The sequence below is a fragment of the Salvelinus alpinus genome, chromosome 25 (assembly GCF_045679555.1).
Source record: "Salvelinus alpinus chromosome 25, SLU_Salpinus.1, whole genome shotgun sequence".
Lineage (NCBI taxonomy): Eukaryota > Metazoa > Chordata > Actinopteri > Salmoniformes > Salmonidae > Salvelinus > Salvelinus alpinus.
In genome coordinates this window covers 770961-786073 of record NC_092110.1, presented here as the reverse complement: position 1 = coordinate 786073, position 15113 = coordinate 770961, and the positions used below count along the sequence as shown (strand labels likewise).

The 15113-nt window shown below is 41.1% G+C and overlaps 1 protein-coding gene across 3 annotated transcripts in view; it reads right to left on the bottom strand.

The window, feature by feature from the left end:
* Nucleotides 1-15054, bottom strand: part of txndc16 (thioredoxin domain containing 16) — a 51835-nt gene extending 36781 nt beyond the window's left edge. For 2 of the 3 annotated variants that reach the window (XM_071365108.1, XM_071365111.1), the window contains exons 1-11: nt 14518-15054; nt 13764-13846; nt 13190-13263; nt 12940-13014; nt 11172-11293; nt 10744-10834; nt 6063-6225; nt 5550-5716; nt 4916-4976; nt 2698-2809; nt 2160-2306 (exon numbers count right to left, since the gene is read on the bottom strand). In XM_071365108.1, coding sequence (XP_071221209.1) covers nt 2160-2306; nt 2698-2809; nt 4916-4976; nt 5550-5716; nt 6063-6225; nt 10744-10834; nt 11172-11293; nt 12940-13014; nt 13190-13263; nt 13764-13846; nt 14518-14674 — 1252 coding nt within the window. In that variant the 5' untranslated portion in view covers nt 14675-15054. The remainder of the gene's footprint in view (nt 1-2159; nt 2307-2697; nt 2810-4915; nt 4977-5549; nt 5717-6062; nt 6226-10743; nt 10835-11171; nt 11294-12939; nt 13015-13189; nt 13264-13763; nt 13847-14517) is intronic. The other variant, XM_071365110.1, reaches the window with a different exon arrangement.
* Nucleotides 15055-15113: the final 59 nt, after the last annotated feature.

The window sequence follows — 15113 nt, the reverse complement described above, 5'->3', positions numbered from 1 at the left end:
CAGATGAACTATGGAGTTCTGTCAGAATGACCATTGGGTTCTTGGTCACCTCCCTGACAAAGGCCCTTATCCCCCGATTGCTCTTTGGCCATGCAGCCAGCTCTAGGAAGTTTCTTGGTGGTTCCAAACTTCTTCCATTTAAGAATGGAGGCCACTGTTCTTGGGGACCTTTTAAGCTACAGAAATGTTTTTGAACCTTTCCCCAGATCTGTGCCCACACAACTCCTTCGACCTCATGGCTTGGTTTTTGCTCTGACATGCAGGGTCAACTGTGGGACATTAGATAAACAGGTGTGTGCCTTTCCAAATCATTACCACAGGTGGACTCCAATCAAGTTATTGAAACAAAGGATGCACCTGAGCTCAATTTCAAGTCTCATAGCAAAGGGTCTGAATACTTATGTAAATAAAGGTATGTTAAAATTATAAATTTGCTAACATTTCACTTTGTTATTATGGGGTAGTGTGTGTGGATTTGAGGTAAAAAACGTAGTTAATCAATTTCAGAATAAGACTAACGTCTAGGAGCTATTTGGGTTAGTATAGTTTAGTTATTTAACTAGGCAAGTCAGTTCAGAATAAATTCTTATTTATAATGACAGCCTACCAAAAAGGCCTCCTGCTGGGACGAAAAATAAAATAGAACAAAAACACACATCACGACAGGAGAGAACACTACATAGAGACCTAAGACAACATAGAATGGTAGCAGCACAAAACATGGATCAAACATTATTGGACACAGACAACAGCACAATGGGCAAGAAGGTAGAGACAACAATACATCACACAAAGCAGCCACAACTGTCAGTATGAGTGTCCATGATTGAGTCTTTGAATGAAGAGATCTAGACAGAGTTCTTCCATCCAGTGTCTGTTCCTTTTGCCCATCTTAATCTTTTTTTAAGTGACCAGTCGGAGATATGGCTTTTTCTTTGCTTTACTCCAGCATCCCGGAGTTGCCTCTTCATGTTGAGACTGGTGTTTTGCGGGTACCATTTAAATAAGTTGTCAGTTGAGGACTTGTGAGGCGTCCATTTCTCAAACTAGACACTAATGTACTTGTCCTCTTGCTCAGTTGTGCACCGGGGCCTCCCACTCCTTTTTCTATTCTGGTTAGAGCCAGTTTGCGCTGTTCTGTGAAGGGAGTAGTACACAGCATTGTACGAGATCTTCAGTTTCTTGGCAATTTCTCGCATGGAATAGCCTTCATTTCTCAAAACAAGAATAGAAAGTTCTTTGTTTCTACAACACCTTCGTGGGAATCTGTGTTACAACGATGCACAGTACGTGTATATTTTGAAGTGTATATTTTGTATTTGTAAAATCATTTTTGGGGTGCTAGGAATGTAGAATTTCTGAGGTTTCCAAAACCGTATTGCATGCGGTGGTTATTAACGTGTAGACAGAGCGTCGGTACAGTTGTGGACATTGGCCCCGTTGCGGTCAATTGTTCAAATGAGAGCCTTATGGCTGTATGGCCTTCGGTTCGAGAGCTAAAGTTGAAAGTATAAAAGTCAATCTCAATGCGACTTGGATTTAAAAAGGGAATAGAGCAGACTGGTGCAAAATATATGGTGAAAGGAAACGCTCACACCCATGTTAAAACCAGTGGTGGAAAAAGTTCCCAATTATCATTCTATAGTAAAAGTAAAGATTAACTTAATAGAAAATGACAGAAGTAAAGTGAAAGTCACCCAGTAAAATACTACTTGAGTAAATAAATAAACTTAAGAATCAAAAAGTAAAAATAATTTCACATTCCTTATTTTAAGCAAACCAGACAGCACAGTTCTTCTTTTTCTTCTTTTTTTTTTTAAATGTACAGATAGCCAGGGGCACACGCCAACACTCAGACATCAATTACAAAACAAAGCATTTGTGTTTAGTGAGTCTGCCAGATCGGAGGCAGTAGGATTGACCAGGAATGTTCTCTTGGTAAGTGTGTGAATTGGACCATTTAACTGTCCTGCTAAGCATTCGAAATGTACTTTTGGTTCTCAAGGGAAATATATGGAGTAAAAAGTACATTATCTTCTGCCTGTAGCCTAAGCATTTTCATTCTCGCCTCATTTCATCCTGTGGCCACAGGTGACAAATAAAATAACAGATTACACATTAAAACCTCATACAGAACGATATAAAAGCAACATGCTCACATTTCACGTAAAACAGCACCACCGTGTAGTCACTCTCTGCCACTGCGCTGTGGAAAATGTCAGCAGTGAGTTCTGTGACAGCATCCATGTCCAGGCTCTGGCCCCTGTCTCTGTACACAGACTCTGCCACCTCATCATCAAGCACATCTTGTGACAAAGAAACAGTCAACCAATCAGCCCAGAAATACAAAAGCATATACAGAATGTCATACAGTGGGAGCAGAGTTCTATAAACATTTAATTTAATGCACATTCATAAACAACCCACTTATATCTACACACCTGCCTAGGGAGTGGCTAGACACATTTCTACAATGCCCCTTCTAATTTAATGTGATGAAAATTGTTTAGGGTTAATGAAAAATTGTAGAGAGCAGAGAACTGAAAGTGAAAATTAAAAATGTTGTTTAGTGTCACCATTTAAATTCTGTGATCTGGTTTCTTGTTCGCATTACAATACATGTACAATTTGTTTATGATGTTGACCTGAAACAAGGAAAAGGAAATAATAAAAATATACAACAAGACCCCTTCTTACCAAGAGTAGCCCAATTATCATCGTCCTCTTCCTCCTCCGGAGTGCTCTCATCTCTGAACAGGTCGATAACCTCCTCTAGGTTGTTCAGAATCAGGTACTTGACCTCTGAACCCTGACAAACACAGCATATTGTTAGTGTTTAAGTGTGTATGTAACTTTTGAGCTGTGGAAAGAATTTCTCCTTGAAAGACAACAAACACCAATCAATATACTTCTGCTGAAAATGAGGCCATTTTGATTGTACACTACTGTGGTAACAAACAGGACTTCATTATACCACATACAGTGAGCTCCAAAAGTATTGGGACAGTAGGCAGGTTTTCATGGATGGAGATTAATTTGTCAAAAGAATTTGTCGTAAACATTTCGACATGTGTAATGGAAACGGCAGATAGGAGACATTTTCTAAAGCTCGACAACATTTTAATCCGTTCGACGGGTGGATTTTTCTTTTGTCAAACTTTCTTTGCGACAAATGCTAGAAAGTGTTTCTTGAATAAATGATGATTGCTGAATGCTTTTGAAGGTACGCAGGGCACGTGATATCATGTAACTATAAGCTGCACTCCACATTTAATTCTAAATGCCTAGTGTACTTCTAGAAAAATACATTTATTGGAAAAAATATATATATATTTGCAGGACAAGGACAGTGGCTTAAAAATCTCCAAAGTATCACAGCTGGAGAATTGCAGAACTTAGTTGGGTCTTGTGGTCAGAATGTCTCAAAAACTACAATCAGACGCCACCTACATAACCACAAGTTGTTTGGGAGGGTTGCCATAAAAAAGCCATCAAACAAAATGAACTTGTTAGGACACATGGTATCATGGACTCCAAGTACCAGCAGATATTAAATCAAAACCTGACTGCCTCTGCTAGGAAGCTTAAACTGGTCCGTGGTCAGATCTTCCAGCAAGACAATGATCCAAAGCACACCTCAAAAACACAAAAATGGTTTGCTGACGATAGAATCAAGGTTTTGCCATGGCCATCTGAGTCCCCTGACCTAAACCCCATAGAAAATGTGGGATGAGCTGAAGAGAGTCCACAAGCATAGACCTCGGATCTGAAGAGATTCTGTATGGAGGAATGGTCTCAGATCTCTTGCCATGTCTTCTCCAACCTCAACGCATTTAGGAGAAGACTCATAGCGGTTCTTGGCAAAAGGAGGTTGCACAAAGTATTGAATGAAGGGGTGCCAATAATTGTGGCGCACATTATTTGTTTATGATAAGAATTTTTTCTTTCAATTATTTTACTTTAAAAAAGGTTAGATGTGTGAATATTTTGAATAAAAGACCAAGAAGATAAACAATAGACTTTTTTTCACAGCCCGTTTTTGCTGATATTTACCAAGGGTGCCAATTAGTGGAGGGCCCTGTAAATAATGTATTGTGCAATTTGAGTCACTTATTTTAAATAAGAATAGAATACATTTCTAAACACTTCTACATTAATGTGGATGCTACCTTGATTACAGAACCCTGAATGAATAGTGAATAACGATGGGTAAGAAAGTTAGACGGCACAAATATCATACCCCCTCACCATTACAATAACTGGGGAGGTTAGCATTTTTGGGGGGTATGATATTTGTGCGTGCATAGCTTTCATCATTATTCACAATTCATTCAGGATTATCCGTAATCATGGTAGCATCCACATTAATGTAGCAGTGTTTAGAAACATTCTATTCTTATTTACAACAAAAGGGAATCCAATGACAACACAATTTACCATTAATTTCTACTGGGCACAAAATAATCTGAAACACAACCAAAACAAACAGTAGGTGCATCCAACAAGCTTGTAGGGTCACAACCTTGATGTAGTCATTGCATGCTAGGAATATGGGACCTAATACAACACTTTTTATTATTTTAATACACAAGTGAATTTGGTCCCATCAAATGGGGTAGACTATGTATAAAAAGTGCTGTAATTTCTAAAAACGGTTCACCCGATATGGATGAAAATCCCCTCAAATTAAAGCGGACAGTCTGCACATTTACCTCATTGTATCATTTAAATTCCAAAATGCTGGAGTATAGAGCCAAAACAACAACAAAAAAGTGTCACTGTCCCAATACTTTTGGAGCTCACTGTAACTAAGCCTGGTGGTATGGCCATCACAAATAATATTTTGTTGGGAGAAATGGATTGCTTTCTATAAAGCAATTTATGTAACTTCCTAAATAACAAAAAAGGGACTCACCTCTCCTGGTAGTCTGTAAGCAGCATTGTATTCCAGTGGGATTTTTACATCAGGACTCTCCCTGCCACAGATCAGAAAGAATAGTCAGTTTACTCTTCGCTTGTGTTGTTGGAATAGATTACATGTTAATTCAATGATCATGTCAAGTACATCTGAAAGGATTGCATAGGTACACACAATACGGGGGGGGGGGGGGGGGGTCCAGTGCCAAGCTCATCAGAACTATTACCATATTGCTCACTCTACAAATCCTTCAGATCTTTATGAGTGCATAGAGGGTTAAAGATCATGGACCAAGCCATATTGAAATAGGTAGGAACTACCAACCCATGATGACTATAACCAGGGTAATGTTAAATTAGGGAACACTGAAGCAAAACGTTTCAAAATCCCCCCGTTTGAAAAAGGGAATGATGTCGCTCTGGATAAGCGAGTCTGCTAAATTACTCAAATGTAAAACATACAAAAGATAACAAAAACAAGCATTTCTTATAAGACACAAACAGATAGTACCCCTACTACCAACCTGTTTAACTCAATTTCAGACTGTTTTCTTCCATTTCATGACAAATTAACACAATCCAACAAAAGGTAGGATGAGCCAGTGTTGTCATGGCCCTCCGCTGGTACTGACCTGTGGATGAGCACCAGGCCCACCTGGCCTCTCAGCCTCCAGGCTAGAGTTTGGGCAGTGACCCGGTCAAGGGCCACCGTGTGGGGCTGAGAGAAGAGGAAGAGCAGGGGCACCTGGAGGTGGCTGTGGACCATGTTCACCTCTGAGGGCTCCACTGAAGCCTCACTCTGATAGGGAGAGAAATTGTATAAACTTTTTTAATCCCAGACATGAACAATAATGACAAAAAGACGGAGCAAAAATCACTAGAGTTCCACCAACAAGGGATATATGTATTCTGCCTGTAGCCTAAGAATCACTAATCAAACTGTTGTCTTAGCATGAAGGCTGTTTTATTTGCTTGTTTTGAATTTTGAAGTTATCTTTGAAGTGAATATATTGTTGATAAGGGACGCATAGACACTGTGGCAGGGACTGCCGGAAGTAGGGTGGCTCCAGTATTCACTCTGTCTGAAGTCAACCACCAGCTAGGGAGTAGAGACTGATTTGAGACTGGGCAACCTGGCTTCTCACCACCAGTGGGGCTTCCATCAGCTGGAGGAAGGTGTAGATGTGGAGGGTGGTGAGGGCTCTCCTTAGGGCCGTGTGTGGACAGGGGTCTGAGTGCTGGGACTGGGACGCACCCTTACAGTGCAGGAACCACAGACCTGCTGTCAGAGATGAAATATCCTCCACCCTGCAATGTAGCACAAGAGGAAGATGACACCAATAGTCGTAATATGCCGAATTGTAAATTGTGCACAGGCACCTACCCTTTTGTGTGATCTGAAATAAAGAGATCAGTGCAAGCAATATTGGAATAAGTATAAGTATATTTAGGCTATCAATGACTCGGGTATCCAAACTTTCAGATCTACACAAAATGTCTAGGGGTCATTTGGGAGTTGAGCAAAAGTCTAAGCCATAGATATATAGAAAGAGGATTCTAGTTACCTTGTCTTGGTGCAGACCCATTTGGTCATACATTCCATGCATACCACATAGGCATCTACGTATATCATCCAGGGTTATTAGACATCTGACTTTCACATTTCATACAGAAGAGGGAACGATGTTTCAATAGCATATTCTTTCATACACCGTTTGATCACGGTCATGTTCAGTAGAGAGAAAACGGTTTGAAACAAGAATGAAAGGGGATGTACATCCTGTATTTGACCAATATTTCTCTTCTTTTTCATTAGACTTGGGCGGTATCCAGATTTTCATACCTTCATAAAGACCTTGTGCCATCCCTGGATTTTTGGTAATACAGACACTGAACACAAGGGGCACTATTTTCAAACCCCACTGAGGCTCTGTAATCTGAAGGTTAGCAATGCTAACAAGTATACGTAAATGTCCATAGCTAAATGCTACTGAGCACATCTTATACAGTCTCAAACTATTTGCAGGTTAGACATCCCAGCTCATCAAGTTATACAAGTAACTAAAAAACTGCAGATTTTAGACAGTTAACCCTTGTAGTTATAAGATATCTAGTTGGCAAACGGTTGTGAACAGACTGCAACTATATACAGTGGTTGCTCCACTAAAAGTCTAGCAATTATGCTGCGGGGTTTAGAGGTAATTTGTGGTTTAGTACGGTACCCTGCGTCACCACTTCATTGCTCCAGACCAGCGCAAGGGGGAGTTGGACCGAAAAGCATAATCAGTGCTCTTACTGTGTCTGACAATGACTGGGCGACAAACCTAAATAGAAACTGATAATTGTGCACGACTTCAGAATTACTGACTAAAACTGTTGTTACTAAGGTTATTTTACCCTTACTGTAGTACTTTTGCCCACTTCCGACCAGTCACATTGTACAGTGTCTGAGTGGCGCAACGGTCTAAGACACTGCATACCGTGCAAGCTGTGCATACCCGTGCCGGCCTTAACTTTCCTCGCTCAATGTACGTTATTTGAAAAAATATTGGAATTTTTTTAAACAAAGCAATTATTATTATTATAAAAGCCCATTGGATATTCTCACAGATATTTAATAGCCCTGTTATTAGCAGGACAATATATATTGGTCATGGTTCCCGAGTGGAGCACAATGGGATTGCCTTGCAGTTCTCCAGCTGTATCCACTGAAAGCGCGCAAGGTTCAAGGCACAAGAGCAGGGGACACGGGACGGGCAGCAGAGCTACGCACAGAAGACCGACCTAGCCCATAGGGAAGGGAGGAGGAGGGTGGGGTGGACCCCCACCCCGGGTAGCACAGAGTAACAGGCTGACTACACCGCTCGCATCGAGGGTGTTGCAAAATAAATGTTGAAATCTATATTATTCAATTATTGAGCCAACAAGCATCTGCGTTGCGAAGAGCTGAAGTTAGTTCTATTTCTGACGCAGATCGCACTGCAAGTCCTGCCTCTCCCATTTCCTCATTGGGTTATAGAAGCAGGTACCCAAGTGCCATCTCCTCATTGGTTATACCCACATGGGTGACTGAAAGACAAAATAGGTCAGTGGCGGATACCTAATTTATGAAAGTTGCCAATCGCAATATAAAGTCAAGAGAAGAGAAAGCTTGGAAGGAGGAGAGATGACTAGAAACGATTCGGTTGACCATTTAATGTGTGGATTAATTGGTGGAGTAGAGGACCTTGTGCATTTCAGGTAAAATAACAACTCAATGTTTATATCCCAGGACAAATTAGCTAGCAAGTGCAAGCTAGCTAGCTAAATTGCCATACATGTTTAATGCTTTTCGACCTGTCCCCAAATTAATATAATTGGTTCAGAGTTTGTTTTGATATTTTAACCTGCGTTTTGTGATCGCGTTTGTTGTGGGGTGACAAAATACATTTATGCACGATGGCGCATGCGCACAGTCGGTTTGGTTTCCGTGTAACACTTTAAGGGGCATTGCACTAATAATGGCGCTGACTAGGGAAACGTTCCCCCTGTTCTGTTCTTAGTGCTAGTTCAAACTAAAACAATGTAAATCAATTTTATTTTCCACTGAATCTCTGTTTGGATATTGATTAGACTACAATTATACAGTAGCAATGTTATGCTCTTAGTGTCACCTTTATTTAAATAGCCCAGTACTGTACTCCCGACCGTCACATTGTACAGCGCCATATTTTCCTTTCCATCCTAACGGAAAGGAAGAGTTTTTTTTGTTTTTTTCTTGGAATAGAAACACCATAATATTAATTTAGCAAAATTTCTTAAAGTCAATCCCAAATACTATGTGCTTATAAAAAAATAGGTTTTAATGAGCAATGCGAGCATAGGCGAGGGAGCTGAACAGGGCGGGATTAAAGTTTATTTAAATCCTCTGTAATGTGACGCGAGTGACCAATCAAAGCGCACCATAGTTTCCAACCTCTACTGGATTGGCTGACAATGGCTGTTAATAAACTCAGCAAAAAAAGAAATGTACCTTTTTCAGGACCCTGTCCTTCAAAGATAATTTGTAAAAATCCAAGTAACTTCACAGATCTTCATTGTAAATGGTTTAAACACCGTTTCCCATGCTTGTTCAATGAACCATAAACAATTAATGAACATGCACCTGTGGAACGGTCGTTAAGACACGTTATGCAATGAAGGTCACAGTTATGAAAAATTAGGACACTAAAGAGGCCTTTCTACTGACTCTGAAAAACACCAAAAGAAAGATGCCCAGGGTCCCTCATCTGCGTGAACGTGCCTTAGGCATGCTGAAAGGAGGCATGAGGACTGCAGATGTGGCCAGGGCAATAAATTGCCATGTCCGTACTGTGAGACGCCTAAGACAGCGCTACAGGGAGACAGGACGGACAGCTCATCGTCCTCACAGTGGCAGAGCACGTGTAAGAACACCTACACAGGATCGGTACATTCGAACATCACACCTGAGGAACAGGTACAGGATGGCAACAACAACTGCCCGAGTTACACCAGGAACGCACAATCCCTCCATCAGTGCTCAGACTGTCCACAATCGGCTGAGAGAGGCTGGACTGAGGGCTTGTAGGCCTGTTGTAAGGCAGGTCCTCACCAGAGATCACCGGCAACAACGTCGCCTATGGGCACAAACCCACCGTCGCTGGACCAGAGAGGACTGGCAAAAAGTGCTCGCCACTGACAAGTGCTCACCCCTTTGTCTCACCAGGGGTGATGGTTGGATTTTCGTTTATTGTCAAAGGAAAGAGCGTTACACCGAGGCCTGTACTCTGGAGCGAGATCGATTTGGAGGTGGAGGGTTCGTCATGGTCCGGGGCGGTGTGTCACAGCATCATCGGACTGAGCTTGTTGTCATTGCAGGCAATCTCAACGCTGTGCGTTACAGGGAAGACATCCTCCTCCCTCATGTGGTACCCTTCCTGCAGGCTCATCCTGACATGACCCTCCAGCATGACAATGCCACCAGCCATACTGCTTGTTCTGTGTGTGATTTCCTGCAAGACAGGAATGTCAGTGTTCTGCCATGGCCAGCGAAGAGTCCGGATCTCAATCCCATTGAGCACGTCTGGGACCTGTTGGATCAGAGGGTGAGGGACATTTCCCCCCCAGAAACATCCGGGAACTTGCAGGTGCCTTGGTGGAAGAGTGGTGTAACATCTCCCTGCAAGAACTGGCAAATCTGGTGCAGTCCATGAGGAGTGCAATACTTAATGTAGCTGGTGCCCACACCAGATACTGACTTATTGTTGATTTTGACCCCCCCCTTGGTTCAGGGACACATTATTCTATTTCTGTTAGTCACATGTCTGTGTTACTTATTCAGTTTGTCTCAATACATATATTTACACGTTAAGTTTACTGAAAATAAACGCAGTTGACTGAGAGGGCGTTTCTTTCTTTGCCGAGTTTACGTAGCACTACCTAGCACCCACATTAGGAGGAGTGACACTTGTATAGTATAAACGGACAGTAAGTGACTCAGGTCTCTTGTCGTTGTGTGCTTGTAAACAAACACCACGTGACTGGGGATTACCGGTGAGCGTCATAATGAAAAAAAAAAATATATATATATACACACTACAAGAGTTGACTGCAGGTGTTTCCTTAAAAATATTCACATTTATAAAAACACTTTTCCAAATAACTCCCGTATACACGTCTACTGCCCAAACCTATTTTCCTTTGAAAATTGTTTTGCCACGCTGTTCCCTACTGAACACAGCCCAGCTTTATCTTGTGACTGGGGAGAGGTGGCCTCTTTAGCTTAGATGGGGTTCCCGAGGGGACTATGGATGGAAGAACACTAACCCCATGTTCGTCAGCACTGGGCCTCCTGTGGTCAGCACAAACTGGTACTTGACTCCGTACACAAACGCTGTCTCCATCAACGCTCGGTGCTCTGGATAGAATGACAGGGACGTGAAGGTTACACTGAATGACAAAAATCAAAGAAGTTGGTACAAAGTGTTAGGCTGCACTAAAATGGAACCAAGGGGTTGAATAGCTAAATCATTTTCTATAGCTTTGGATATAAAGAAATGTATGATATATGAAAACTACTTTCATCCTCGGCAACAAGTCGATAGTCAAATGGATTTCTCTTAAATCTGAAAACCCATGCTGGGTGAAAGCAATATGCCCTTTGAGATGAGGAAACAGACTAATTGAGATGCACCCCTTGTGGTTTCCTTCCTTATTATTAACCTTTTGAGGTAGTGTGGGAGACTGGACCTTACCTGGTAAGCCCAAGACCTGGACATGGCCTAGCACAATGTCAGCCTTGCCTTTAGCTGCCCTCTCCACTGACTGTAGCTCAGCAATTGTATGGACGTACCTCACCTCGTCAAAAAGCACAGTGCTGCGAGAGGGACAAGTCACATGCATACCATTACATTACATATATATGGCCATTCAAATAAATAAATTCCCTCGCCTAGCAGGTTACTGTACACAAATTAGTGAAATGCATTCGTACATGTTCATGTTCCATTGTGCAACAGCACTCAAGATTTACTCAACCCTACAATACTTCAAATGAATAAAAAGTCATACAGTGCTTTCAAAGGGTATAATTTATTGACTGTGCGTCACAAAATAGCACAATCAATAATAGAGACTCTGCAAGCAAAGTGTGTGGCAGTTTCTATTCATTATGTACACACAAATTAAAAATGGTATGTCATTTGTCAGTGTACTCTATATCGTACATGTTGAATTAAAGAGCAACTGCCCCTAAAAACCAACGTATAATTTTTTTTTAAAAACAGCCTATGAGTCAGAAGCATTTATTATACTGTCAAAATTGACTACAAAGTGTAAATAGGTTAATATTGGTCATAAAGTCAGTCTCGTCCAAAACAGTTTTGTGAGACTTGTGGTCGTCATTGCATCACAACGTAAATGAAGGTTGGGTTTGTTTCAATCCTGCCCACAGCTGTCAGCACACAAGTAAACATCAATTCGGATGACCCAATCATAATGTGTTTGGTAAATTTGGGTTACCTTTGGTTAAATGAACCAAATCTAAAATGAGGCCAAATACAGAAGTGCAGTCACCCTTTAAAGTGACCGGTAATTTCTTGATACACTAATTTTATTTATTTAACTTCGATCTAACAACCAAGTCAGTTAAGAACAAATTCTTATTAACAATGATGGCCTAGGAACAGTGGGTTAACTGCCTTGTTCAGGGGCAGAACTACAGATTTTTACCTTGTCAGCTCAGGGATTCCATCTAACAACCTTTCGGTTACTGGCCCAACGCTCTAACCACTAGGTTACCTGCCGCCCCGGGTCTGTCAAAGCCTATTCCTAACAGTGAGGCTACAGCGCATCCGCTGAAGCGAGAAGCTGCCTAAAGCCAAGCTCAAAGTATGGATTACCTCAAATAACCCATCAGTTGTCTCCATTATTTGTTACTTGGAGACACCATCTACAAAGACACTGACTCGGCAGGCACCGACTTACTGAGTTGCCAGGGTTCCAAAGGTGAGAGTTATACATCGATTGACCCCTAGGTGAGCTACTGTACTCCCAGCTTAAGTTAGAAGTCGCCCCTAACCATAGATCTAGGATCAGATTACCCTACCCTTAAAGGGCCAACCTTTAAGCGTTATCCCCGCCACTGTTTCAGTAAAAAGCTGAGGGATGGGTCTGGAGAAATGTAGTCACTGAAATTCATAGTCATGATATCACAATTATAGTTTTAACCATATTTTGAAGCTATACAGCATTTTATTTATTATATTTACAAACATTGGAATAGAAGCTTATCTGAATTCTTATGGGTACGACAGTTAAACTAAGCTCATGAGGCATTTATAAGTCACATTCTTCAAGAATATAAGAATCAAATGGGTACATACTGTATCATAAATGTTTACAAGTGTCCAAAAATGGATGTAGCAAGCAACTGCTGATTGCCCCTTCAACCACTATAGAGGTTTTACAATATCTAACCCTGTATCAGTGTTTAGGGGAAATGTTTACAAACTCTTTACTCACAAGAGAACGTGAGAGACTATGGCGTTCACGTCGAAGACGGTGTCTGTGTCGAAACTCTTCAGGACATTGCCACCCCTGTAAGACAACAAATAATATAGTAGTTATTTGTTCATTTTTGTGAGAAACATCTGTTCATCTTAAACCATAAGGTGCGTTCTAAAATTACATTGTATAGGTGTAATATGCATGTACTGTTAGCACAATATTTAATTAAGCTGCTTAAGATCCACAATGGATATACAATACACACCTGAACAAATAAACTTTTTTCATCAGCTTCTCTCCAGTGCAGTACTTTTCTATGTGTTCATTAGTACAATTTACCTGCAAACATGCATAGACATTGAAAACAATTCATTTCAAACAGATGTTTTGTTTAGTTTGCTCTTCACATAAGTGTACTTGTAGTGCAAAACTGATCAAAGTGGTCAAAGAGAATACCTGGACTCCGGGTCTCTAACAGGAGGCCTTTGGCAGCCAGCAATGCATACTACAGCTGACAACTATACAGTCCTTTCAAAAACCCATACCATTTCTTATAGTAACAATATGCCAGTGAGGATTTGTCTTACTTGTTGTGGAATGAACAAAAGTTGCTCCAATTTGCAAGTAGAATCAACCACATGCTGTGTTCTCAAACAATCCAGCACTCCAGTGATGTCAAAATAAAATTATTTTATATGACAGATATGAAAATATATCTAAACAATACCACTACAACCTCCCAAGGTTCCCATCAATATCTAATTTCTCCTTGTGCAACATTGACTCAGCAAAAGCCAGTGGTGCTTGAGTAAATCAAGGGAAAGATTTGTGTTGGTTACCATAGCAACTGAAATACCATAATCTTCTAGAGCATCTGCAGACTTCTCCAGCTGTTCAATGAAGAGACCTATGGTTGGATTGACTTGTAATCAAAAATAAAAATAAATGGAATTATAAACTGTGGGGTTAGAATAGTAAACAATTGTGTTAAATACATTATTCAATTGCACTACAAAAGGCAAACATACTGTAATGAAACAAGGAAATAGCACGAGGTAACTAGCGAGCAGTGAACCCAATGACAAATGCCCTAACCAATAACCACAACAACAATTATGATATAATCCCCATGGGGAAGGTAGTATGGCAATTATTAACTAGGGTCATTACAATACAATTTAGTATTTTATTAACCCATACCTAGGTAGGCTCATTACAATCTCAGAGTGAGTTAACCCTATTAGAGCAGGGGCTAGCGAGTTTGCCTGCAGGCTGAGAGACCCTGGTTTGAGACATGCAAGTGTGTTGCACTATCGTCGTTCGTTACATACTAAATCCCTCCTCGCGTGCGCTTCTCCGAGGGCCTCAAGGGTCCCATCCAACTCCTGACACCAATTTAGCAAATGGTGCTAGTGCAACGCCCCTTGCAAGTCTTGAACCCGGGCCTTCCAGACACTTTGGGGAGATTAATGTCCCTACCTGAGCAAGGGTCGTGAACTGCAATTGTTAGAGTATTCAGTGCAATATGTCCACCAGCAAGTCTACAGGGCATCTTGGGGGCTCATATTTTTCTCACCTGTTAATGTCACTTACCTTGTTTTCCAAAGTATATAAAATACATCTTTCCTGATTGCATTTTCTCGAAAAAATGGTCAGCTGTGTGTTCAATGAGTTTTGAGGCATTTCCAGTGGTGCACTGCTCACTTTTCGAGCAGAGCAAAAGTATGACGACACATATGAACCATGCCATGGTCGATGAAGGCTCGAACCTAACAGATCAATTGAACCGACACAATCTAGTAGAAATGAATGGAATGAAGTTACATTCTACGATGCAAGCTGTCTATGTCTGTTATGGCATAACGCCTTGGCTCCGCTATTCAGCTAACGTTACCTAGCTAAAGTAGCCAGACAAGGGCCATTTAAATTCCATGACCACGATATGGGCACTCTTAATACATTGCAGAAGCATTTTATATAACTAGCTTTTAGACAACTTACACGACCTGGTAACGAGCAGTTTTTTTCACTTGCTTTTTGTGAAATTATGTAGCTAAACTACCCAAGTGAAAGAGGGATTCTAGAACATTTTTGCTGTTTCATCTTCCTGTGTCCCACCTAACTAGCCAATCAGAGTGATGGATTTTTAAAAGCAGTTGACAGCCAATCCAAAATTAAGAGACCTGCAC